This window comes from Neopelma chrysocephalum, unplaced genomic scaffold, assembly GCF_003984885.1.
Source record: "Neopelma chrysocephalum unplaced genomic scaffold, ASM398488v2 Primary Assembly neopelma1_22b, whole genome shotgun sequence".
In the NCBI taxonomy this organism is placed as follows: domain Eukaryota; kingdom Metazoa; phylum Chordata; class Aves; order Passeriformes; family Pipridae; genus Neopelma; species Neopelma chrysocephalum.
The window spans coordinates 24,743,773-24,770,114 of record NW_020897690.1 but is presented as its reverse complement, the minus strand read 5'-3'; the positions used below and the strand labels follow the sequence as shown (position 1 = coordinate 24,770,114).

Genomic DNA, 26,342 nt, shown 5'->3' with positions numbered 1-26,342 from the left:
TGACGGTAGAGTTTTGCAAGCGTAATTCTAGTTCAGTGTAATTTGTGTTCTGAGACAGTGTATAAAGCTGCATTGCACCCCATACTTAGTCAATGCATAAATGTCTCCAGTGACATAAATAATAAAATGAAGTGTCTCATACTATGGTGAAGATTTCTATAAATGGATAGGTTAGATTAAAAATTATCTTTCAGATTATAGGTTTCTGGTTATTTTCACTCTCTGTTTCCACTACCTTATATTAGCAATTCAAGATATGAGCTCTTACCTCTTTGTAGACTAAATTAATGACTTGGGTATTGCACTGGGAGTCAAAGTAATGTCCACAAGGCATAGCTTAGGGATGTAGTTTTAAGCACTCTAGAAAAAAAATGTGGAGAATGGTTCGCACTCCATAAAAATAATTATAGTGTATGAATATTAACTGGAAAAAAACCCAAACCACAGTCTTTCACTATAGTCTCACATAGTACTGATTAAATATTAATGAGTGCTGAGGTTATTTTTTTAATTTTTTTTAACCATTATATAAATGGTTAGAGAGATTCTCTATTAATGTAGCAAAGTATACAGATTTAGGTATTAGATAAAGGTAATAAAAATGTTAGAGCAAATGCAGGATAAATCACTTGATTAAACACCAAAGTGTAACTGAGCAAAAATAAATACATGCAAATAGAACGTGGAGCATACATGGCCATAAAGTATTCATTCTGCTGCTACATGTCAGTTTCATATTAAAAGCTGCCTAAGTAAAATTATATGAAGAGATTAAAATTCAATATTTTTCATTCAAAATTTAATTGAAAACTAATGTGAACATATTTATTTTTTAATTTTAGGAGGTTTTTTTAGGCTTGTCAAGTGGTAAGATAATAATAGAACAGAAAAAAATTAGCTCCGTAAATTAGCTCTGTAGAAGCATAAAAAGTCTCAAATGACCTGATGAATAATAGGGTTTTTTTCACCTGTGCATTCCTGAAGATATGTTAAAATCATGTTGCCAGTGGCTTTCTCATACAGCCTTGCCACTGCTCTCTCCCCACGATTCTTCTTGATTGCACAAAACTAATAACAACCTTTATGGACTTTTCTGTACTGCTTATTTATGACAATGTATATGTGTCCTGCTTTTTGGGTAGGCTGTTCAGTTTTTTCCTGTCGTAGTTGCTGGCCTTTGCCACTTCCACTTTTATTGTTATTGTTAACTAAACTGTATTTCTAACTCACTCAATTTAGTCCCTAAGTAGAATGGCAAATCTTGGAAAACTTAACTAAGGCCATAGAAGAAAATGTTTTTCAATAGAGATTTGATGACTTCACTTTCATCTTTGAAATGACAACTGTATCTGCATTAATTTTAAAATCTTTTTCTGAGGATTCTTCATAGTGCATTATGTTCCCCACGTGTTTTTATAACATGAGTTCTGACAGATGGGACCAAATATCTCAAATCTTATTTACAGTTTTCACACTAAGCCTAGGACATAGAATACTAAAACATATGGTAAGATGTTTATTTCAATTTACTGCAGCACGTCTGAATGATGACAGTTTTATTTCTATGTGCTTTATCAGCTATATGACACCACAATAAAGGGATACAACCGAGCTAAGAAAAGTAGCAAAACCCTAAAATTGCAATGTTCATAGGCCCATTTAAATATGAATTAACTGCTTTAACTAGTATAAGCACACCTGCTTGTGGATTTTCAAAAGTCTACCCCTGCATTAATATATCACTCAAATTTATTTGGTATGATATCTGACTATCTAATTTTGAAAGCTGAAATGTCAGTCTGTTGTTTAGAATTGACCAGTGAAATCAAGGAATTTTGTTTTTTGTATTGCTTCCAAAATAAAATAGATGTAAAATGTATCCCAAAGATTAGATATTAAAGGGAAAAAAGTAGAGTGAAAACTGGCAAGAGCACAAAGTAGTCTTTCCACATGATGTTTCAGGAATGAAAGAAAAAGAAGGGCAAGAGAAGTACAGACAGTTGATTCTTTGAGGTATAATAGAGGTCCTTCTCAAGCCTATTTTTCTATGAATTTGTTTTTTCTACAATTTTGTTTGCAATCTTCTATCTAAAGCTTTCCTCTGCATAGTTCTCTGTCTCAGATTTTGCTCCTCTACTCGGTATTAAATGGCAAGGTCTCCCGAATAAAAGATACACAAAAATATGTTATCAGCTACTGTGTGACACGATGCTACTTAATGCATGTCTACTGGCTTGTGGGTGTCCTGAGTGGCTCTTTGTCTCTTTGACAGGTACCATCCACCTCCGCGTTCCCGAGTCTTCCCCAGTTGGGACAGCCATTGGCAGCGTTAAAGCCACAGATGCAGACACTGGAAAAAATGCAGAAGTAGAGTACAGAATTATAGATGGAGATGGGACTGACATGTTTGATATTGTGACACAGAAAGACACACAGGAAGGCATCATAACTGTGCGAAAGGTGTCTATTAACAGCATTCACTAAATGTTTTTTGTTAATATTATATCACAAATATTCATTGCTTAGATCATGAGATGAAGTGCTAACTGCTTAACATTTGCAAGCATCCTCAATCACTGACTGAAAGGGACTATTTCCTTTTAAGGTGAACTGGAAATAAAAGTCGGTAACTATAGCTGAGATGCAGCATAGGTGTAAAGCGTTGTTGCCAGCAAAGTATGAAAAAAGGGACCAGCCTCACTAATTATCTCTGTGTTTTTAAACACAGACTTCTTTCATATTCATGTAACCTATTTTGTTCAGCAAGTGATTAGATTAGCAGTTCACTCACTACTTGGAGACATAGGTTTTCCTTATCTGTGAGATTCTCATCTCCTTGGGTGACCAGTGTATGCCAGAACACAAACACACTCATGAAAGTTGAGTTGCAAGTTCAAGTTCAGGTTTCCAGCATATCAGATGGTTACCACATGAGCAGTGTGTACCTAATGATGGTGTTCCTGTTTCAGAGCTAGCTTTAGTTCTACCCTCTGTCTTGCATTGTCAGGACACTTTCAGATGCTTATCTTCTAAGTGCTTATCTCACAGTTAGAAATACCACTATCCTGCTCCTCAACAAATTCTCTTCCAGAAATCTCTGGGTCCTTGTCTTTGGGCTTTTGAGATGTGCTTCTAAAGAGTTCAGGCATTATTTCTGTCATAAAGCTCTGTTTATATTAGCTTTTCAAACAAATCTCCTTAAGCATAAAATAATGAATTAAACAGTGATATAAAACATATCTCCACATCTCTTGATAATGGCAAGGAAGGAAAAGATAAATTCTGCAAAGATAAGAGAGTGTTACTCTTCAATCTCTATATTCTTCTGCGTTCATAGTCACTGTAGTAGTTTACCTGGGAAAGAATGACCAAACAAAGTTTGGGGTCTACTATTATACTGAACTAATAGAATCTTGAAAAAACAGTCCAGTAGCTGAATCAAGCATAACAAAATTCGTGTTATAATACAGCAGTTCCAAAAATGTCACTACTAAATACTGATGAACAAGATCTTCTGATTTTGTCATTAACGGTCTGAAAGAATATGCATTTTTCAGGATGCTTTCTCCTATTGATGAATAAGTAGTTTATTGAACACCATAGACAACAACATTAACTAGCAAGGGAGAAGATGAGAATGCCGAGTTCATTGATTTAGTAAAATATTCTGGGGTTTTATTATTATTATTTATCCCCATTGATTGTAATTTCTCTTTTTAATGGTGAATAACTACAAATAGCTGGTGTTCCTTTACTGAGCCCTTAAGTTATTAAGTCTGATTTTAACATCTGCTGTAAAAGAACTTTTTCTATACAATTTTTTCTGTTCAAATTCTCACGGACAAAATAATTGATTTGCCACAATTTCATATATTTGGGCAACAGTTTGGTTCATTACTGTTAACGTGTTGGAATACCTGTTTAATCCACAGGTTTCATATTCATGTTTTGCAGTATAGGTGGAAGAGATGTCCAAATTGGATATGTATGTTGTAGTAGCAAGTTTACATATTCATTGTGCACATTTTGGCAAATTAAGCCAGCTAACTAGAATAAGGCAGGACTAGCATTTTTTCTTCGCTTCTAGGCTTGAAGCCATCATCCCTTAACAGCAGTATGCTGCATTTTATAAACACACCAATACTCTCAGGTCTAGGTTAAATAGTAACACTGTGTTGCATTTTTCAACTGTATTCAGATATTCTCCCATCTGCTCTAACTACCTTTTTAAAACAAATCTGGGGCAGTGAAGAAACTCATTCTTTCACTGGACTGCATCTTTCTGCTCTTGAATAGTGTATTTAAATGTCTAATCTGTCACTTTGCATCTTATGTGAACATTAATTAGTATTTAAAAGCAGTTAGGAAGAAGAAAAATAAGTCTTCAACCACCCATTTTGATGAATGAAAACCACTAGTTCTATATTTCTCTGAGATTTTGTGAGAGTTAGTGAAGTCTTCTTTGTGTCAGAAAGGTAAATTCTCATCTTGCTCATTTCCTCAGAATCATTATTAGCTAACATTTTTCATCTATGACAGCTAGAAAAATTTGAAGGAATAGAATTCTTTTCTATCCAAACTGATTTCTAATTATAACCCTGAGCTGTTCCTCCTTCCATTTTAAAAAGGAACTGCTGACAAAAATGTCAAATCTATTTTGCAAAAAACTCTGATGTTGGATTCATTAAATTAAATGAAGAGGAACAAGATTAAGCTCTTACTGTTTCTCTAGATATAGGGAGCTTTGACACACACACCTTCCTTAAAAGACATCTGAAACATTCCTGACATTTAAGACCAACTATGTAGGTTTGACAATAAGAATACTCTGGCCATTTTAATTATCCAAGAGTTACAGTATTTCTTGAGAAATATTAGTATTAAGTACCTTGTTCTGAAATGTTACTATTTTCACTCTGTATTTCAAGTATTTTAAATGCTTCTGTGATTTTTTCAAATCCATGTTCTTGTGAAACAGTTACAAAGTTCCCTAAATAATTGGTTTATTTGCACTGAAAGTCTTTTTGTCATTGATGCTGAGATAATTCAACTAATGTTTAGGAAGAGACACTTCCTCTAAAAACATGGAAATTTCTTACTAGACAAAGTAATTCCTGTGCTGGGGAAAATTTGAATTGTGTTGGTATTCCCACAATGCAGAGCAGTATCTGATAAGGCTTGAGTCCTCTTCAGTTTCCATTATCTGTCAATATATAAATGTAATTTAATAAACTTTGTCACAATTTTTATTTTAGCCACTGGATTATGAGACAAGACGACTTTATACTTTGAAAGTAGAAGCTGAGAATACCCATGTGGATCCACGCTTCTATTATCTTGGGCCTTTCAAAGATACAGCTATTGTGAAAATCTCTGTAGAAGATGTAGATGAACCTCCCATTTTCAGCAGATCTTCTTACCTTTTTGAGGTGCATGAAGATATTGAGCTGGGAACAATAATAGGAACGGTAATGGCAAGGGATCCTGATTCAGCCTCAAGTCCGATAAGGTAATACTTCAGATTCTGTAAATCCATTATGTGTTAAAGAAATTAAGATAAATAGTAATACAGCTTGAATTTTCATGTACACATTATTCACAGGAATAAGGTGGTAGTGTTTTTTCTGTTATTTATTAGTGTCCCATAGATAGACAGAACTGAGAACTATGTTAATCTGTAAACCTCCAAACACACTGGGGAACAACCATTCACTTACGCACAAGAGTATGTTATAAAGTATATTTTGGGGGAGGGGAGGGTATTAGTTTATTTTTCTATAACGCGTAAGCTTCAAGAAAAATGTAAGACAACGCTTTCCAAGGATATATGCTGTCTGAAATACCAAAAAAAGCACCAAATTTACATTGTGACAAAAGACTTTACTGACTTTATAGTCAATTGCCACATATTTCTTCATAAGGCTCAGGTGGATTAGAAAGTGAGAATGAATCTTATTTTCTCCTATGGCAATTCATGTGTATGGAAAAGATAAGACATAACAGCACACCTCTACAATTTGAAAATATATAAATAACTTAACACTGCAACTAATTACGAGACAACTGCCAGTTTCAGTAATTATACTATCTTAATTGTGACTGAAAAAGAACAAACTTGGAGCTTTTGCTCATTTTGTATCTGACGCAACTTGAATTGAAGGACTGTTGTAGGCATTTCCCTCACCACTATTATTTACAGAGAGTAGTAAGCTAAAGATTATTTTATATATTTTTTTACGTCCATTTGATTTTTTTTCATTCTCCCATTGTAAAAAATTTAGATGAAGAAGGTGGAGAAAACCAATAGTTACAAGAGCAAAGAAATTTACAAAAAGTTGAAAGGGACCACTGAACCTAGATTTAGTTCTCTTGAAGAAAAAAATCAAAGATATTTGTGATATTGCTATTCATAGTACAGTAATTTCAGATTTCATTTAATGTTATCTATTTGAAAACAAGAACTTAATTCGAAAGGCATTTGTTTTGTTCCTCAACTTTCAAAGCAACCTTGTATATTCATTCAAACAATAACTACCTAGGATAAGTTTTTTCAAGCTTTTATTTCTTACAAGATCAATACCAAATACAAAGTACAATATGTTTACCCCAGAAGTTAACAGCTAACATTTAAACTAATGCAGTCTGAAGGCTGGCATATGTTGAAATTAGAGCAGTTTCTATAATACTTTAACACTGCTATTTAAAAAAAAAAAAAATATCACAGATTCAGGATGTGGCATTGATTCAAGTTTTGGGTGTTTTTTCTGTTGAGCTGTTTTTAAAAATACTAATTTCTCTTTATTAAAACTACATGTAATTTAGACTTCCTGTAAATTGAGTGGAAATAGCTTTCTGTTGCACTAATTTCTATTTCTGTTCAATGAATATGAAGGTATTTTCTGGAAATAATAATTTTGGTACCATTTGGAAGCCGTTAGAAGTAATATCATGGGTTAAAATATGTGCTTATCTCATGTTTTAATGAAGCAATGTAGAATAGATCTTGTTAGCTAGAGAAGTGATTATTGCCTGTTGAAAAACTGTTAGGTAGACGGCTGATGATATAAGCTCTTGTCTTCAATAAAACTAATACCATGCATGAAGTAAAATGAAATGTTTATCATATAAACCAAATAGTCTTAAATATAATTTCTCTACAAAAGAGCAGATTTCTATTTCATTCTGAGAGTTATTATAGTGAGCTAACAGTAAAAAAAATTAATTTGAGCAAGTCTTTATTGCACTTTCAGAAGTCTTCTTTGACTGTTCTAATTTTCTTTTCTTTTGTTTTTGTATTTATTTTGGTGTTGACTTGTTTGTTGGAGTTTTATTTGTTTTTTACATATTTACTTCTCTTGTGTCTGGTAGATTGAGCAAGCAATAGCCACCAAAACTGTATAAATATTATTTTCATATCACAGCATTTTTTTTATTTGGCTCAATTTATTTAAGTACTGTAAGTGAAACCAGATATGCTTGATGAACTGTTTAGATCACTCATAAAATTTTATAGAAACATGAACAACTGTTTCTATTGCACCGTACAATTGTACTAGCTAACTTTTTTAAAAATTTGGCCCGATTCTGCCACATACACTGATAAATGCTCTGTATTTGGCAAAATCCTACATTAAATTCCACATCAAAGGTTCAATCCTAATTGAAAGCAGTGTTAAATATTAGGAAGAAAAATGGGGGAAAGAGCAATTTTCTGATACTAGGTTGACACCAGCATATTATATTAGGAGTTGTTTTGCCTGCAGAAGTATAACTACAGCAATATAGAAGGTCCTTTAATGTCTCTTCATGAAAGTTCTGCATACAGATTTTTTTAAACTTGATCTCTAGTGAATTGTTATATCCTGAAGTGTAGAAGCTAAACTTATAGCAATACTTCTGAAAAGCCCATGAATTACTGTCAGTCTTGGTCTGAAAAAAACAGTATATTAAAGACAACTTTTCTTTCAAGATTAAAATAATTCTTTAATTATTATTTTGAAATTCAGAGTTTTTTTATGATTATTATATATGTCTGTAAAAGTTCTTATTATCAAATATTACATTACTGAATCATATTTTTGAAATTCTTCCAATTTTCATTCCTTATTCTGTGGAGCTAACACTCAGAATTTTCAGAAGTGTTTATAGAAACTAAACATATGTCATTTCAAAACTAACCTTTGTAATGCAACATATAGAACATAAAATCTATATTGACTTGTGAAATATATGATTTCTTCCATTTTCTATAATTTTGACAATACTTTTTATTTCTTTATCATATTTAGGTTTTCTCTGGATCGTCACACTGACCTTGACAGGATATTTAACATTCATTCTGGAAACGGGTCCATCTATACTTCTAAGCCACTTGACCGTGAAATATCACAATGGCACAATCTTAGTGTTATAGCATCTGAGATCAGTAAGCCAATTTGTTTTTTCTTTTTCCTTTCAGTTTTCCTTAGCTTGTAAATTTACACCTGTGACTTTGTAAGGGAAAAAACCTCCCTTCCTTACTCCCCGCCCCTTTCCACTAGATGTTCTGGAAATCAAACTGTGGGAAGTTAACAATGGCTGTTTCCTCACTGCTTTTTTCCTCACCTGCTTCCATCACTGACCTTTAATGTCCAAATTATTTCTCAAATGTACCAAATTAAATAATATCACTGGAGTAATTCTGGTTTTTTCCTTTTCTTGGAGGACTGTAACATGATTTTGCTTTTAAAATACCAGAGTTTAGAATGGTAATCTATGTTTTTGTTTCTATGGTTTTCTTCATTTCCTTAAAAATACTTTCATTATCTCTTCCTATGGTATATACACCTACAGCTCTTGGAATAAATATATCTTACAAGTTCTGTTCAATTTGATCCTAAGATGTAGCATTTCTTGGACTATTTAAATCATCTCTCTATAGATATTTTCATGTTAACAGTACAAAGAGAAAAGCAGAGGTCCTCCTAAGCCTGCTACATTATTGAAATTAGGTCTAATCAATGGACAGAATATTTTCTAAGGGACAAAGGTCTGACCTTTGAAATCAGCTACTACTAAGAATGACTTGCTTTCAAAGTCACTTATTTTTTAAGATTAGCTCTAAGTCAGTCAAAAAAAAAAAAGTAAACACTGATCAGCAGTGAAACGTGACTGGCAAGAGCTACACTGCAGAGAACTAAACGGAACATTGTGCCCTGCCGATTAAACACACTGTAGAAAAAAAAAACAAAAAAAAAATCATAAAAACCTAACAACCGTACTTTTTTTTTAAAGTCTTTTTTTTTTCTTGTCATGCATTGGCCTGAGCTTGCAATCCTTCAGAGTGTTGTCAAATGTTGTGCAAATACTTTTCAGATTTATATATTGCAAAAACTTTGCCTGCTTCTATAATTATATCTCAGTGCTCAACTTATTTCCTTGTCATGAAACTTAGGGCAAATTTACATTCTGGACATACTACATTCTGGGAGTAGCTAGCATTCTCCAAAGAGGTGTGTTAGTTTTGGAGAAAGAAGTTAAAGACGAGGTTTAGATCTTTAAATCTTTAAAAATTTTACCCATTACAAAATGGGAAAGCAGTGTTAAGATTAGAAATTATTTGAAACATGCAAAAGGCTATGAAAAACTGTGTCATAAACTTGGCATTTTAAACAATTCAGGATGTCAAAAAGATCCTCATCATACTCTTTAGCAAAGGTCTTACTGATAACAAGTGAATAAAATTCCAGGTGCTCCTAAATGTTTACTGTTTTATTTGAAGCAGAATAAAAGGGGGGAGGGGGGAATCAGTAATTTGGAATTATCTCTCACTGTTGTTACTTATCCCATTCCATTAATGTTTCAAAATCATATAATATTTAGCTACCATCCAGCAGAATTCCAAGAAAAGACTGCACTGTTTTACACCCAGGCATTATTTCTTATTCTTCATATGGCAAGTGAGAACAGGGGCACTTATATTCCTGAACTAACCCATAGTAATAAAAGAGCACTCTAAATAATAATAGGGTTTTGGCATTTGGCAAGGGGGAGGATACTATCCTTAACCTGATGTCTGAAAATCTACCTTCATATTTTTTAAGGACATTTAAACATATAAACTCTTATTTTAATAAATTCTGTAGCAGATTCTTTTGGGGGGGTAATTTCATCTGCTTTGTTGGAATTCCTTTAGGCATAAGAGAGGAAAGTCAGGCTTGAAAAATACTCAAAATATATATGCATGTCATCAACTAAATTAACTTTATCCCAGTGAAACCCAGCATAAAGCATAAAGTCAATAATATCTTCTCTCTGTCAAATAAACCAGAACACAAATAATTTAAAATTAAAGATAAAAACCTTACAAATCCTTGAGCCCACCAAATAATCAAATTTGTTATGATAGTAGTGGCATACTTTAATATACTAAATTTGAATAGATTAACATTTGCAGCCCCTATCTTCATGTAAAATCTTAATTGCTTACTAGATACTAATACTTTATTTATTCTAAACAAATTATTTCCTTATTTTTCAGAAGGCCTGATTCTTACATGTTACCAGTTTGTATACTAAATATCGACCAGATTTAAACCCAATCTTGCAAGAATAATGTTCAAGAAATTTGGAAAAAAATAGAAAATTCTTAGTAAGAAAGTAATCTCTTTTTTTTTCTCTCTTCTGCTGTCAGACAACCCCAAAGATACTACTCGTGTTCCTGTCTATGTAAGAATTTTGGATGTTAATGACAATGCTCCACAGTTTGCTGTATTCTACGATACTTTTGTCTGTGAAAATGCAAGAGCTGGACAGGTATGCCTCGGATAAACACTACCTACTATCCAGTTTTGCTACAGCATGCAACTGTAGATCATTCTTGCCTGTTGCTTGGGAAAAATCATGTCTGAAATAGTTTCTGAAGTGTTGAAAATGAAAGCAAAGTAGTTCTGTAGGTGAGGCTTAGAATGAAATCTCAATATATTACAACAGCATCAGTTTGTGAATTACCACTTTTCTTTACCTAACCCTGTACTGCTTTAAAATCCTTACTAGATGTGTCCAAGAGACATGGTCATAATTTGCTTTACCATAAATTTCATAAAGTAAAACACTATATGTAACTACTAAAAAGTTTAATCCATATTTTCAATAACTCTCAAATAGCAAAATTCAGATATATTTCAATCCACACTGATGGTGATTATAAACAATTACATCTGCCTCACTTTTTTTCTTTCTTTAATTGTTAGATTTATCTTTCATTATCATACCAAAAACTTCTGAAAAGGAAAAGAAAAAACAACCAGACATTTTTAAACTGGTAACATAATATTTTGCTTTGCCTCTTAGAGGCTGCCCAATGTGTACTTCAATTTAAGTGAAATGACTGCACTACTTAATATCTAATTCCTAATAGACAGCTGTTTATTAGAACTGTTAAAAAAATGTTTTCCTATTACATGTCCCAGAGCACAATCATCCAATAATAAAGCCTTTAAAATTGTAGCAGTAATAGCTCAGTACAACCCCTTCAGTACCTTTGAATAGAATGTGGGAGAAGTGCCAGCTTGTCTGAACTGTTTGAGTCTCACAGGTATAGGATTCAGGTTGTATTACAAATTTCACATTCAGGTTGCCTTTCTTCATTCCAAAGTGACATCAGTTGGAAATTAGAACAAAATATTTAAGGCCCAAATCTGTAATGCATAAAATATCTAGACGTACTGAGCAAGGGCATTTGTCTGGTTTGACAGTTGTAAGAGAATTCAAGCTGTTAGATAAAGGGAAATCAGTGGCTAAAAATGCAGAATTTTTGACAGTTGTAGTTTCTTCTATAAATACTAAAATAATATTTTAATAATTTTCAATATGACATAGGCATTAAGAATTGGAAAACAAGAACATTGAATTTTCCTCTTCCAGTTTCACCCAAAAAAATCCTAGGTTAAAAAAAAAAAAGTCTAAATGCATTAATCCACAAATTTTACTCACCTGAGGTTTCAGAATTTGTTATATACAGGATATTAATAATGGAGGGTACAGAAAACCTTAGTAGAACAGTTATATTTCCACATAAATGTATTTTGAGGAACTCTGTTTGTTCTCCATGATCTAGATTATTGAGGTCAGTATAATTTAAAAGTAAATAGAAAAGGTATTTCTACAGTCCATTGTTTTTCTGTTTACATTCAGAATAGGCTGTCAGTTAAAAAGTTGAATAAAATAACACTAATCATTTATGACTAATAAATGAGAAGCTAAATAAGCGTATGCACCCACAAATATTTATTTAAATTGTTATAGAGCTCAATAATGTCTTTTTATCAGAAAAAAAACCCTGCCAAATTTACTAAAATGATCATTAATATAAACATTTCTTAAGAAATCTGAATTGCGATTGATGGCTTAAAGAAAGTAATTCACAGGAAGAGAAATAATGCAATGCTGGATAACATGAGTAATCTATTTGAATATAATTATGTTCTTCTTGTTTACTGGTAGATCATAAATAAGACTTGTTATTTTCGAATTCAGTCTGTCCTGAGAGACTGAATCTAATCAATCCCAACTGAACATGATTCTCTGTGCTTGATTCCTCCCACATTTATACTGTCTTTCTTCCCTTTCAGGTTTTTGTAATTACTTTTGATCCATGATCAAATTTGTATCTTCCATTAGGTCACTGAAAATAATGATGCTTCATCAGTCACAAATTTTGTGGTATTCATTTAAATATTTCCTACCTACAAAAGACAGACATTTTAATCAATATTATAGTTTTCCTTTTACTTAAGTTATAAAGAAGCCTAAATAACATATATATACATACTTACACATATAGACACACACACTATATATAATACCTATAGATGTGCATGTATATACATGTATATACACATACATGAAAATATATAGCAAGAGAGAAATGTGACTTTGTAGTCTGAATGACTCAAAGGGCCTGTGATGTTTTCCTGCTTGCTATTACTGCTGATGTCAGATCGTACCGTGACCTTACAAACAATGTGAATATCCTATCTCAAAAAGCTCAAGCAGCACCTCTGGCAGAATGCTATTTTGGTGGTTGCTGTTCTTTCGACCCCCTGAAAATGAGGACAGTCTTAGTGTGATGGCATAAAGAGGACACAGGCATTCATGTGAGCTGTACAAAGCTGACTCAGTAGGAGTTCAGGGAAAGAAAGCAGCTACATGCTCAGACTGCTGCAACTCCATAACCAAGAAGTTCAGCTGTCCTCCAGCCCCAGGTGAGAAGAGCCAGGAGCTGGGCATCTGGACAGATGGAATCCCACTGGTTTTGTCAGCTCCCAGCTGTCATACGTCTGGCAGCTCAGCAGCCAGCCTGCAAAGATCCTCTAGTGTAAAAGATAGGAAGCAGTGTAGAACGCAGAAGTCAGTCCTGCTTTAGAGAGATTTTGCATGGAAGCTGAGTATGATTTTTCTATATATATTTTTTTCCCTATGGCAATGGTCAGAAGAGATGCCCTTCTTCTTTCTTTGCAAATGACCTGCCAAAAGAAAAGAAGGCAGGAGCTGACCTTGGACAGATTCCAGGTGCCCACCCAGCCACTTCCTCCCTCCTCAACAGTACAGGGGGAGAAAATATGACAAAGGAAATGGCTTGAGACAGACTTACCAATTTCCATCACTGGCAAAACAGACTCGACTTGGGGAAAATTAATATACTGTCAGTTAAAAATAGGGTAGGATGGTGAAAAACAAAAACAAATACAAAATAAAAGAAACACTTTCCCTTCATCCCACTTTCTTCCCAGGTTCACTTTCACCCCTTCGCTACTGACTCATCTACCTTCTCTTCTCTGACACTCCTTTCTCCTCATTCTTTTTCCTGTTCCAGTGTGAGTATTCCTCATGGATGGCAGTCTTTCGGGATAAATCTCCTGCAGCATGGCGTAACCTCCAGGTCTGCAGGGAAACACCTATCCCACCGGCATCTCTCCCAGGGCCTCAGGCCCATCCCTGTTGGGGTCTCTTCTCCCCTTCTCTCCTCCTCCCGCTCTGCCCTCGGGGTTTTTAGGGCTGTTTCTCACCCGGTTCCCCTCCCTCAGCCCTGGCTGCCGGGCAGCGTTTTGCCCTCCCTTGCCCAGGCTTTCCCCGAGGCTCTCGCCCTCCCACCCATGGCTGAGGGGCTCAGCCGTGCCCTGCACTGGGGCCCCCACCCAGGGGCCTCACCAGCAGACCCCTACTGCCAGCACTGGGGGCACCTGCACCTGACACTATATTGTGATGTTTAAATGGGAAACTGCTTACTTTTCTTTCATTTCCCTTTGGCCATTCCCCATCTTCTACTCTGGGTTATTGTAACTCCCCGTGTGTGTATGAGAGGGTTATATACCTAAAATATACCAAACCACATATGGCATTGTGTTAGTAGACCCATACCAATAAGGGCGCCTAGTGGCATTCTGGTGCTTTGTGTTCTTTTCTGAAGGACTACCGCCGTGAACAAGAGGTAGGAGTAGGTAAACAACATGGCTCTCTGCAGCTTTCAAACCCCTCAACAGTAGTGAAGAAAGATGTATTTCCATCTGTTTGGATCTGCAAGCACACTTGGTACAATCTTGCTATTATTAGCCTTCATTTTACTAAATCTATATGCACCCACTCTTCTTTTCACATGTCCCCATGTTATATAAATACGTCTAGCTCATAATGGATTCTCTTTCAGAGACCTTTTAAAATATCAATGATTTATTCTTTTTTCCTATAACTTAATACAGCATAGATTATATAAACACACTAGGTTTCTTGAACTAATTCCTTTTATGTTGCTCCTCTTCATATCAACTTATCTGACCCATATAACAATCTTCATCAGAGATGTTTTTCTCACTATAACCTTGCTTAAACATGGCTTTTGATATCTTTATATTTCCAGAAATTTCCTTGTTATATTCACCAGGTGTCTTTCTAAAAATGGTTGAAAAACTAAATTCCTTGTGGTTTCATTTACTAGCATTCAATTTTCCCTTCTTATTTTTTAGATGTTTTTATAGAACTTTCTTATATCCTTCAATCTTGAAGCCTTTTTTTATCTGTGTTTATTGCATCTCCGTCTTTTCTTTTGACATATTACAATTTGTGGTCAATTTACTTGAATTTTTTTTCCTCTTTCTTTTCCAGTCGCCTAATTCATTCTTACCATAGTTTTTTCAGTATATTTCCATATCTTCCAGTGGTTTTACTAGTATCAGAATTTTCCTTTTGCCTTACCTTTTTCAAAAACTCTCAAAGTTTTACTTTTTTACTCTGGCAAAAGAAAGTTTTTGAACTGCAAATTGATACACAGTTTCTAAAGAGTTCTGCTTTTTTTTTTCCTTAATAGCACATTATCTGTTCTACTCTTTCTACTACATTTAAAAGCAAATATATAATGTATCTAAAAAAAAATGTTTACTTAAACAGTTGATAGAAGTGATGCTCAAACATGACCTACCAAGCAGAAAGATGAATTTTGTTGGAATAAGCAGACTATACAGGAAACTTGTTTCCACTCTGTAATCAGTTTTTTAGTGGCTAACAACCCTCGCGACTACTTAATTTCCTGACAGTTATCAAACAGTCCTTGGCTTCCCTTCAGTTACTGCTTTGCAGCATTGATAGCAAGAAGAAGCAACTTACAGTGGGTGTAACAGGGGTTTCCCATGGCTGACAGGTCTAAGAGGAAAAACTAGTGTTTGAAACCACATGTAAAACAGGATTTACCACATTAAAAAGCAACCAATATTATCAGGAAATAATTTGCAAACTGTGTAATATAATGCTTTCAATTCTACATATTCTTTTTAAAAAAACTACAAGTATGGACACTCAGCAAATAAGTTTATTTTCATTAGCCTGACACCAAAAACTGACTGTATTCATGGTCTCTAGTCAGGAAGTAAAATGGATTAGTGTTTTCTTGATTTAATTTTGTTAATATCTCTCAAGATTTACATGCTAATTACTCACATAATTAAAATATTCAAATAATTAAATAACTACTCGAATAATTAAAATATTCATTCTTGAAAAATAAATAATATTCTATGCTTGGATTATCAGTTTTTTTCATTTTGTAAGGTATTGGAGGATCATGTATGAAAACAGATTTAGAGAAAAGCAAAATGCCAGTTGAGAAAGCAAGGAAGCTGCTACATTAAAATAAATACGATCCTTGCCTCATGAAGAAATCTATTGCTGTTTTCTGGATGGACAATAGAGAAGTTGGGAGTTAGTCATGCATTTGTTAAGGCAAACAGGAGTACATTGCAGTTGTTGATATTAAAGATGATCAGACCTGACAAAAGCTGTGATATGAAGAGAAATGGCTGTATTTGAAAGAACTGGAAGAGGAAAAACAAACAGGATTAAACAAGTATGCCACAGGGAATGTGTAGTGTTAAAAATTAGATGTAATTCCATGGTTGAAAAATCAGTGCAATTTAAAATGATGGATAAGAAGTGAAGAAGAAAAACGACCTAGACTAAAGATTAATCTATTTTTGGAAGTTAAACTTAAGAACATAACTGAACATTCAAGCATGCATGCACAAAAATGCATCCATAAGTTCATTTTTTATTGCTGTGGTATAAAAAAGTCCCAGTCTGAAATTAAGCAATAAACATCCCAAAATGTAATTTGTTTGGGAAATAATATTTTTCCTCTCTTAGATATAGAAACTTCAGTGAAAAAAGCCACACATTCACTTACTTGATGGATAAACAAATGCTGATAAAGGGCTTGCCATTACTTTCCCAAAAATACCCACAATTTTTTGTAGGCATTGGAGAAAACACTCAGCGCAAGTATTGAACTGACCTGATGCAGCTTACTCTGAGAATTGTGACACCTAATTCTCATCGCACTCTGAGGTGCATCTCCAGGATGTGCTATGTTTTATAGGAGTTGAAATATAATCTAACTGGTATTTTTCATTTCAGGAATCATATTGGTGTGTTTTGTTATAATAATAAATAGAAAAATCATGTTTAGAAAGCAATGTTTTAATTTTGAAATTTAATTTGAAACTTTAACTTCTCTATCAGAAATATGTTTGATAAAATACCTTTTTTTATCACAAAAACAGAAAACTTCCTGCAAATTACTGTCCTAGGTTATGATTTGAATTTAAAATGATGAATCAGAGATGAAGAATAAAAACTACTTAGGCTACAGCTGAAACTATTTTTAGCAAGTTTTGTCCATATGTAGCTACAAAAATACAGGTGTACATGTACTACCACATGAAAGATAAAGACATTCCTGTGGGAAAAACTTATATAGTACACTTGTTTAATATTTGTTCAGTTAATATATTGTTAAATTAATATGTTTGAATATTGATTGTTATTTTAACATTTTTCATCTTCTTTAATCAGACAGCTATATCAAAAATCTAGATGTATTTGGAGTTTTTTTGTTGTTTGTTTGCTTGCTTCTTTTCCTACAGCTTATTCAAACCATAAGTGCAGTAGACAAAGATGACCCTCTTGGTGGACAAAAATTTTTCTTCAGTTTAGCTGCCGTTAACCCTAACTTCACTGTTCAGGATAATGAAGGTAATATTCATGCCTGTTTCAAGGAAGGAGTTTTATCTTTGCTGTCTCACTACATTCCTGAAATGTATTTGCTTTTAATATCTATTAGTTGGTAGAGAAGCTGTGAAGGTTGCTGCTAGCAAGAAAAATACCTGAATGTTTGAGGTTTAGGACTTCTACATTTTTATCTGTTTAAGGGAGGCAAAAACGTGATGAAACAAATTATAAAAAAAATCAGTATAAGTGTTGGCTTGGGTTGAAAGATACATGAAATGCATGACTAAAGGAGAAAAAAAAAAGCTTTCAAAAATGCCTTCAGCTGGCAAGTCGAGATTTTTCGCTTTAGCCTTCTGTCCCATAGTTCTGATTCCCTTGGCCTTCTCTTTTACTTCATTCTGACCATTAATGTAAATAATGGTTTTGAGAGCATAGCCACTTTGGCTTTTCTTTTGATCCTTTGTCAATCTGTCTTTATCAGAGAAAATTTTCAGAAGCTTCTGTTGGGAAAGGAGGACTATGCATTTTGGCCTTCTTTATAAGTATGACTAGTTGAGAGGACTCCAGATTACAGAAGAAATAAATCAAGGGGAACATGGTATCAGTCTTCAAATGTGTTGCAGGCTTAAAGGCAATGGGAATAATCCTGATGATTTCAGGAAGTAATAGGCTGCAAATGACAGCAGAAAAAAGAATTCTAACACTAGGGCAGCGAAGACTTGAAATCAAATACTTTGGATATCTTATAAAATCCCCAGCAGGCGAGGTATTTAAAGATCGATCAGATGCATAATTTTTGATGTTGAGTGAAAAAAATAGCATAAAAATACATAAAACCAATGGAGGGAAGCAATAAAGGAAAACTTTGTGTTTCACAACTTAAAGTCTATTAAAAATTTAATATTTTAAACAAATATTATATCCTGGTGACTAGGTCCTGAGTGCAGAGCGATGTTCTTTATTTACAATCTGCAATGATTTTCTTTCTTTTTGTTATTTTCATTCAGCCTGAAGTTGGCTGTCAAGATAGCTAACCACTGAGCTGAAACAATCCAAAAATACAATGAAAATTAATTTTCTTTTTAGTGGAGACTAAACATTTATTTTCTCTCTTTTGGACTAAAAAGTTAACAACTCTGGTGTTGGCTGACACTCTTGTGTTGTGGCTCTAACAATAGAAGAAATAGTCTCCCTGTTATTCATTCCTTATCTTCCTTTCCTTCCCTCTGGATGTTCAGTGAAAATCTTTTGATGCTGAAGTATACTGCATACACCCAAGATTTGTCTGCTACAGATACAGTTTAGTAAGTTCACTTCTCAAAAATGTGCAGGTAAACCTACTGTCTTTCCCATTTTCTGAATTCCTATGACAATTTCTATTAAAAAAAAATCTACTCCATGTGCTAAAGTAAATAATTCATTGTTCTACAGTGTGTTGAAAGTGTTTTGGTGTAGCAAATCTCATTCCGAGTTGACAGATAGCATTCCCATGGATGTTGTCACAGATGATCCATAGAAAGACTCTTTCAGAGCAGAGTGTTGAACTGCGTGAATTGGAAGGTTATTTTTTCTCAGTTGGCCGCTGCATTTCAGGGCTTCAGCCCTGAACTACAACTATGTCACGCACCACATGCATTAATCTATAAAACATTTTAAGCTTTGAGAAATCCTCTTTTCAAATCACATGCAAAAGTGGTGCAGAGGCACAGAGAAGCAGGCCAGATGTACCTAAAAAATTATAAATAGCTTTCTGATCAAATGGGAATGTTGTTAGAAAAAGAGAGATATTACCATGATATCAGGAACTATTTCAAAGTGCTACTGCTGATGTAAAATATGGTGGATTGCATCTGCTATGAATGATATGTTTTATGTTCATATAGTCTACAACAATGTATTTTAATCAATCTAGATAACACTGCCAGAATTTTGACAAGACGGAATGGCTTTAGTCGACATGAAATAAGTACTTACCTTCTACCAGTGGTGATATCGGACAACGACTACCCGATCCAGAGCAGCACAGGCACGCTGACCATTCGAGTGTGTGCCTGCGACAGCCGGGGGAACATGCAGTCCTGCAGTGCTGAGGCCTTGCTCCTCCCTGCCGGCCTCAGCACAGGGGCACTGGTTGCCATTCTCCTCTGCATCATTATCCTGCTAGGTAAGGAAAGAAATGCATTTTCCCCCACCCAGGAACAAATATTTCAGGCCTGATTCATTTTACAAAGCTCTGCAGGTTGTTAAAATCAATGATCATGAATTTTGCAAGAATTTAACTACAGCTTGAAATGAAAAGAAAAAGAACCAAAGGCAAACTGTTTTTGTGTTAATTGGACACTGTAAATAAGAATTTAAGTCTCAGACTGTTAAAACTATCAGTGTGCAAACAGAAGCTCATTTTTGTTCTTTTGTTAAGTTGAAAAAAAAGAAATATCAGAGGGGAGGAACAGTATAATCAAAAACTGCTTTCATGTCTTTCATTTTAAATTTTTCTTGAGGAAATGTCTCTATTTAATAAACTATCTAAAGTCAACATACAGTATATATTTCACACATAATAAGACAGTAAACTGTATTCTTTTATATTAAAGCACTGTCTATCTATATGTTTCTGTGCTGTAATTAAAAAAAAAAGAACATTTTGTAAAACCTCCATTTTGTGGTTTTCAGAATATCACTTAATGACCTATAATTCACCTCAAACCCAGTTTTTAACAGTGTACTTTGAGCTTGAAAAAGGGAAAATATCTTCAGAGTAGGTCTGGCTATTTTAAAGCACATTACAGTTACAGAAGGAGCATGCAGACAAGCTTGCAGTCCTGTAAAGCAGAGCACAAAATTGGTGTGCAAAATAGCACTTTTTCATATAGACCTTACTGTGTTACCATAATACAGATAGAAGTGTTTATCCAGTTATCAGACAGAAATGAGTTGCTGAAATGTAGTTGAAACATAGTTCTTGTACCTGGTGAATTTACTGCTAAGAAGTTGTTAAATAGAAATCTTTACCCATTCTTTGTTTCTCTCTTTAAGTTATAGTGGTGCTATTTGCTGCTCTGAAGAGGCAACGAAAGAAGGAGCCTTTGATCCTCTCTAAAGAGGACATCAGAGACAACATTGTGAGTTATAATGATGAAGGCGGTGGAGAGGAAGACACCCAAGCCTTTGATATTGGCACACTGAGGAATCCTGCAGCTATTGAAGACAAGAAGCTTCGACGAGACATTATCCCTGAAACATTATTTGTACCACGCAGGACTCCTTCGGCACCAGACAACACAGATGTCCGAGATTTCATTAACCAAAGGCTAAAAGAGCATGATACTGATCCTTCCGCACCACCGTATGACTCGCTTGCAACCTATGCCTATGAAGGAAATGATTCAATAGCTGAATCTTTGAGCTCCTTGGAGTCAGGTACTACCGAAGGAGACCAAAACTATGATTACCTCCGAGAATGGGGCCCTCGGTTTAATAAGCTAGCTGAGATGTACGGTGGAGGAGAAAGTGACAAAGACACTTCTTAACCTACAGTAGCTTCATTTCTTTTCCTTTGAGTGGAAGTAATTTTACAGACACCTTCTGCACTCAACAGTATTTAACATTCAGGAAATTTTTCCTGCCACTCAGCACAATGGTTTCCTTTTAAAATTTGTTTTAAACTTGTACATTATTGTCATTCATTCTTTCTAGTAGGATGCCACTTGGAATATATACAGCATTTTATTTAATCAACTTCCAAGAGCCAAAGCTATGGAAATTCAGTGTTGTCCATTTTAGTAAGTAAAATAAACAATATCTTACCTTCAGAAATTTGAACAGGGTGATAATCCCTTAAGCAACCTCATGTACAAGCCGCTTCTGTTAGGTACATGTCCTATCCCTGCAAGTGCAGCTTTTAAGATGGCAAAGAAGAAAAAATCCAATATGTCCTGTTCTGTACATTAAAATAAAACAAAATGTACACGTGGTGTTAATAAGTGTAATATGCAGCTGGTTTAAAAAAAAAGTTTGTGCAACTTCATTTCATCAAATTCTATCTGCCAATGTTTTATATTTATATTTTTGTATTTATTTTTAAAAAATAAACCAGTTTTTACAACTATGTTGCTGCTTGCCTGCCTGTTCTGGCCATGAATTTCAGGCTTGAAGAGAACATGGAATCTCTCCGATAACAGCAAAGCCAACTGCTCGTACTTGTGTGCTGCAGTATTCACCATACATACCACACAGTCTGAAGTGCTTGTATTCACTGAGAGAGGATCAAGTTATAGACTTGTTTGTTTGCTTGAAAGTGCTACTTCTTACAGTTTAATGTTTAAGAGAATTTTTTTTATTTTTGCACTCAACTAATCATATTCTAGCCTAGAAAGATGAATTACTGTTTTGTCGCAACTTGAATTGCCTTATTTTAAAAACATGCTTGCACAACTAATCTATCCAAACACATAAAATTAACTTCAAAATCTCAATTTATTTATTCTATAGTTCTCCATTTTGAATCATAATTGCATCATTGGAGATGGTCTGTAACTTCAATGGGTAAAGTGTAAAAATATGTTTAAATAATCATTTTTAAGCTCCATTTTTCCAAAGACAAATCATTTAATGACAAACCACTGTGTGTTGTATTGCAACCACCTGAGGATATAACGTAATCTCCTTTAAAGCTGTCAGTCTGAAGACTGGGAAACTGTCAGTAAAACTAGCACAGCCCCTACTCAATTTACTGAGATTTAGGATATCTTGGAAAAGTCTAGTAAAAAGAAACCTGACCAACGAGCCAACTGTAACCAAAATTATACTTTAGTTATCACAAAACAAAGGAGGTATCCAAAAACATTTTAAAATGTCTCTTTTCTCTTTCAATTTTTTGGTTACATAAATTCTATACTAAACAAACACTGCAATTTGGAAAGATTGCTGAGATTAAATAATTTCAGAGCAAAAGCAGGATGTCATAAGGTCTGTATTTACTTAGTTACTGTGGGAGAAATACATCTGAAGGATAATCCCTCCTCTGTTTCTCTTTACTTACTGGCTTAAAAACAAGATATATTGTAAATATATTAGTCCTTTGAAAAGTGGAATGCTGCATTCTCATTTGGTTGGATATTTCAGTCTCCTTAATGGACTGATTAAACCCAATGAAGTTGAAAGCCGAATGCAGTACCATTATGCAAGCTATTTTGGTGCAATGGAGATCAAATTTTTATTGACTTGATATCAAGTTAAGCTATTTGATCTATTAAGAAATTGTGAATATAATGGATTTTTCCTCATTCACTCAATAATATTTTCATTAACTAAGGATTTTTTATATTTCTTACTAGAAAATTATTCTGAAAATATTAACAAACACCTTATATGATCGGCATGACAAAGCTTTGCAGAAGTCTTACAAGTGATACAAACAGTTGATCTTCTTAATAATTATGCAGTGAATGGGACCTAATTTTTTTTCCTTCCAAATCTCCATTACTCCTTCAATAGCATGTAACAGGAAGAAACAAACAAAGAATATTCATCCATTAAAAACATAAATAGACAAAAGACACTCTTTCAAAACTATTTTCTATCTACAGAAACACTGAGATCAGTGACGCTGTAGGTATTTAACCGAGTATGTTAAAACAAATGTACGTAGCTCCCTCGTTCTTCATATTTATCAGCAAATGTCAAATAAGACTCTATTATTTTGATTTGCATTATAGTACTAATTTCCAAATAATAACTATATAGAAATTTTTGTCGATCACTATGTTTAAGGAAGTTATTTTGTAACTGTTCAGCAGAATCTGGATCACATTGTAAAAGTATAAATGGTATATAAACATAGTCGTAACGTTATTATATAAATAGTATAAATGAAAATTTCTTTTACTTGTTGCCATATCCTTGGAGATTTATTCCCCAGCACATTTTAGGAAAAGGTAAACCCCAAATTTCATTTCAGCACTATAGATGTTACTCTGCATGTAGAATTTCACCGTACAAATAGATATACCGTTTTACTGTACAATACTTTAACATAGTGAAAGTGTGTACAGGAACATGCAGTCATCTGTGCAAACAAATCATTAGAAAAAGCATTCTGGAAGTCATAATTCATTGTCATATCTGATTTATTTTGGGACCTGTATCACTTGAGCAACTGATTCCGGTCCTTAATATTCCATGCAGTAACAGAATAGTCCACAATGTTCTCCAAGGTCTAATACACCATGGATGAGTCACAACGTCTTAGTCAAGTGTAAGGCCATATAGGAAAAGATAAATGCCATGAGTATCATATGTCATGAAAAGGGAGAAGAAAGCAATTAAGGGCACTATCACAATGGCTTCTTACAGTGTCACAATAGTGAGGAATTGGAAAATGAAACTCCTAGACAATTTAAAATGGAGAAAATATAAAACAGGATACTTGCTTCCCAAGTTGCACCTCCTCAGCCTAGTCACATGAAATTGCATGAAACTTTACAAAGCATAACAACTAGTAGTAAACAAGATCCCGATATTGTTTACTCTGAATGAATTTTCCATATGTTCTTAAGACAAAAATGTCACAGGACCACAGAAACAAAGAAAATACATTAATATTGCATTTCAGGTGGAACTTACAAATTACTTACAAAGCAGACCTTCTGAATGTTTAAAAATTCAGAATCATATCAAAACTACTCCAGCCACTGGACCCCCAGGAGACAGTGAATTCTTAGAATTTGTTGCAAGAAAATTTTTTTTTTAAACGGATTTTATGGAGGCAGATGTGTACAAGATCCTATGTTAAAAACAACAATGAAAACAGTAGTATTTCATAGGGCCTTCAGGGAAAAAGTTGATAGTAGGAACTGTCTGAGCAGAGTAAAAAACCCCAGAGAATAAAACAAGCCCCTAAACCAACAAAATCCTCACACTGCACATGGTCAGGTCAATATTCACCAGCTGCCAGCTCTGTATATGCAGATGTTTTTCACTCTTTCACTCTTACAAGGTGTCTTATTTTCACAATTTGTCCTTCAATCATATGTAATACTATTCCCAGGCCAAATTATTTATCAATTACATTACTGTCTGTCAAGAGTTTACGCCTCATTCCTCTCACTCATTGTCCAGTGTGACTCTGTTGCCTTTGAATCAGAGGTTCCTATAATGATTTTTTAAAATTCTTCTTATTCTACATGTCACACAAAGTTGAAAGAAAGAGAACCAAATGTGCTACATTATTCTCCTTCAAACCTGTTCTTATAACTTGATTCTACTGGGTTAACTACAAAAACACTTGTTATTGGCTACAGAGCTGCTTGTTACGCTAATCGCAGAATCACAGAATATTCTGAGTTGGAAGAGTCCCACAAAGACCATCATGAATGATGGAGAAAATTAAATCCAGTCATTGCTCCGAGTTGCTTTGACTGTTTAGCCCTTATTGATCAGAAATAAAATTTTTGATAATGTTCCTCTAGGTTTATCAAACATTTGGGAAAAAGTAAATACTCTCTTTTGGTACATCATTAAATACTGAAAAGAAAAATCAATTAACCTTTTAGGAAGCTAGTTAGTAAAATACATCTGATATAGGAATATCAACAGTAGAGTTTAGGTTTCCTTACTTTTTGTCAAATAAGTGAACTAGAAATCTGATAATAAAAGTTACCTGAAGCCTTCAAACGCTATTACTTGAACAGCACAGAAGTCATCCAGCAGTAATCTGTTCACAGCAAGATGCACAAAATGCTAAAACAATTTCATTTATTCATAACAGTGTTATCTATTATGTCCAAAACCATCATGTAAATAGTAAACATAAAGAGATAATAGCAAATATAAGGAGACGTGAATACAATTTTTTTTGGAAAAAAATATCCTAGGCTTCTCTATTGTCTCTCCAGTTTTTCAGAGGCTTATTTAAATTCTATGCTAATACAATTAAACTGACTGAAAAGTCATTTCTACATGACAGAAGATGTAAAATCTAGAAATAACAACATCAGAATTCATAAATACAACAAGCTGGGCAGACTTTTTGAAAATTTTTTTTTTTTCTTCTTCACAGCTATTGTTATTTTCATTTTAAAGGAATATAATCAACCATGAGATCAAAATGACAGTTTTTAAATCAACATTTTTTCTGAATAAGAGTTTCTCTTTTAAAAAAAAAAATTAAAATAAAACATTTAACTTTTGAGAAAATTCATTGTCTTTAAAATTGATGTCAACCTTAGTGGAGAATGAAAATTAAAAATCTATTTGGAAAGAAATATGAAATAGTCTATCTTTGATTTTTGACTACAAACCAGAGATCATTTATATTTCGAACTTATACCTAGAAAAATAATTCTGTACATTTCCATTAACATTTGCAAAACAATATTTTGATTATTGATTAAGAATTGGAAGGAAAGCATTTTCTAAATACATTTGCACCCATGTTTAGGTACCGTGTGTGGAAACTTTGGGCAAAACTTTTTGAGGGAAGCAGAACAAATTCTAATTTATTATATTCACTAAAAGAACAGAGGAAAGTCATCAGTTAAATCTAGAAAGTACCTTTTATGTTCCAAACAGGTTATAGGTTATAGAATGACAAAGTAACTTGACTTCCAGCTCTACAGTCACAGAAAGTGCAGCAAATACAAGAAATCAATTAATCAGTAGTGCCTGAAAAGTTTTGGAAGCCATAACACTGTTGACAAACTTTAATTTACAGAGGAACATTGTTGCATTTTATATAGATGCATAAAGAATATCTCCATCATACTGCAATTCTCTATTATGTATCTCCCTACATGAATTTCATAATG

The 26,342-nt window shown here is 33.9% G+C and overlaps 1 protein-coding gene across 5 annotated transcripts in view; it reads left to right on the top strand.

Moving 5' to 3' along the window:
- CDH10 (cadherin 10) overlaps nt 1-21,643 on the top strand; it is a 99,117-nt gene extending 77,474 nt beyond the window's left edge. For all 5 annotated transcript variants that reach the window (XM_027681966.1, XM_027681960.1, XM_027681979.1 and 2 more), the window contains 7 exons: nt 2,273-2,460; nt 5,256-5,509; nt 8,289-8,425; nt 10,673-10,794; nt 17,451-17,559; nt 19,448-19,699; nt 20,572-21,643. In XM_027681966.1, coding sequence (XP_027537767.1) covers nt 2,273-2,460; nt 5,256-5,509; nt 8,289-8,425; nt 10,673-10,794; nt 17,451-17,559; nt 19,448-19,699; nt 20,572-21,065 — 1,556 coding nt within the window. In that variant the 3' untranslated portion in view covers nt 21,066-21,643. The remainder of the gene's footprint in view (nt 1-2,272; nt 2,461-5,255; nt 5,510-8,288; nt 8,426-10,672; nt 10,795-17,450; nt 17,560-19,447; nt 19,700-20,571) is intronic.
- Nucleotides 21,644-26,342: the final 4,699 nt, after the last annotated feature.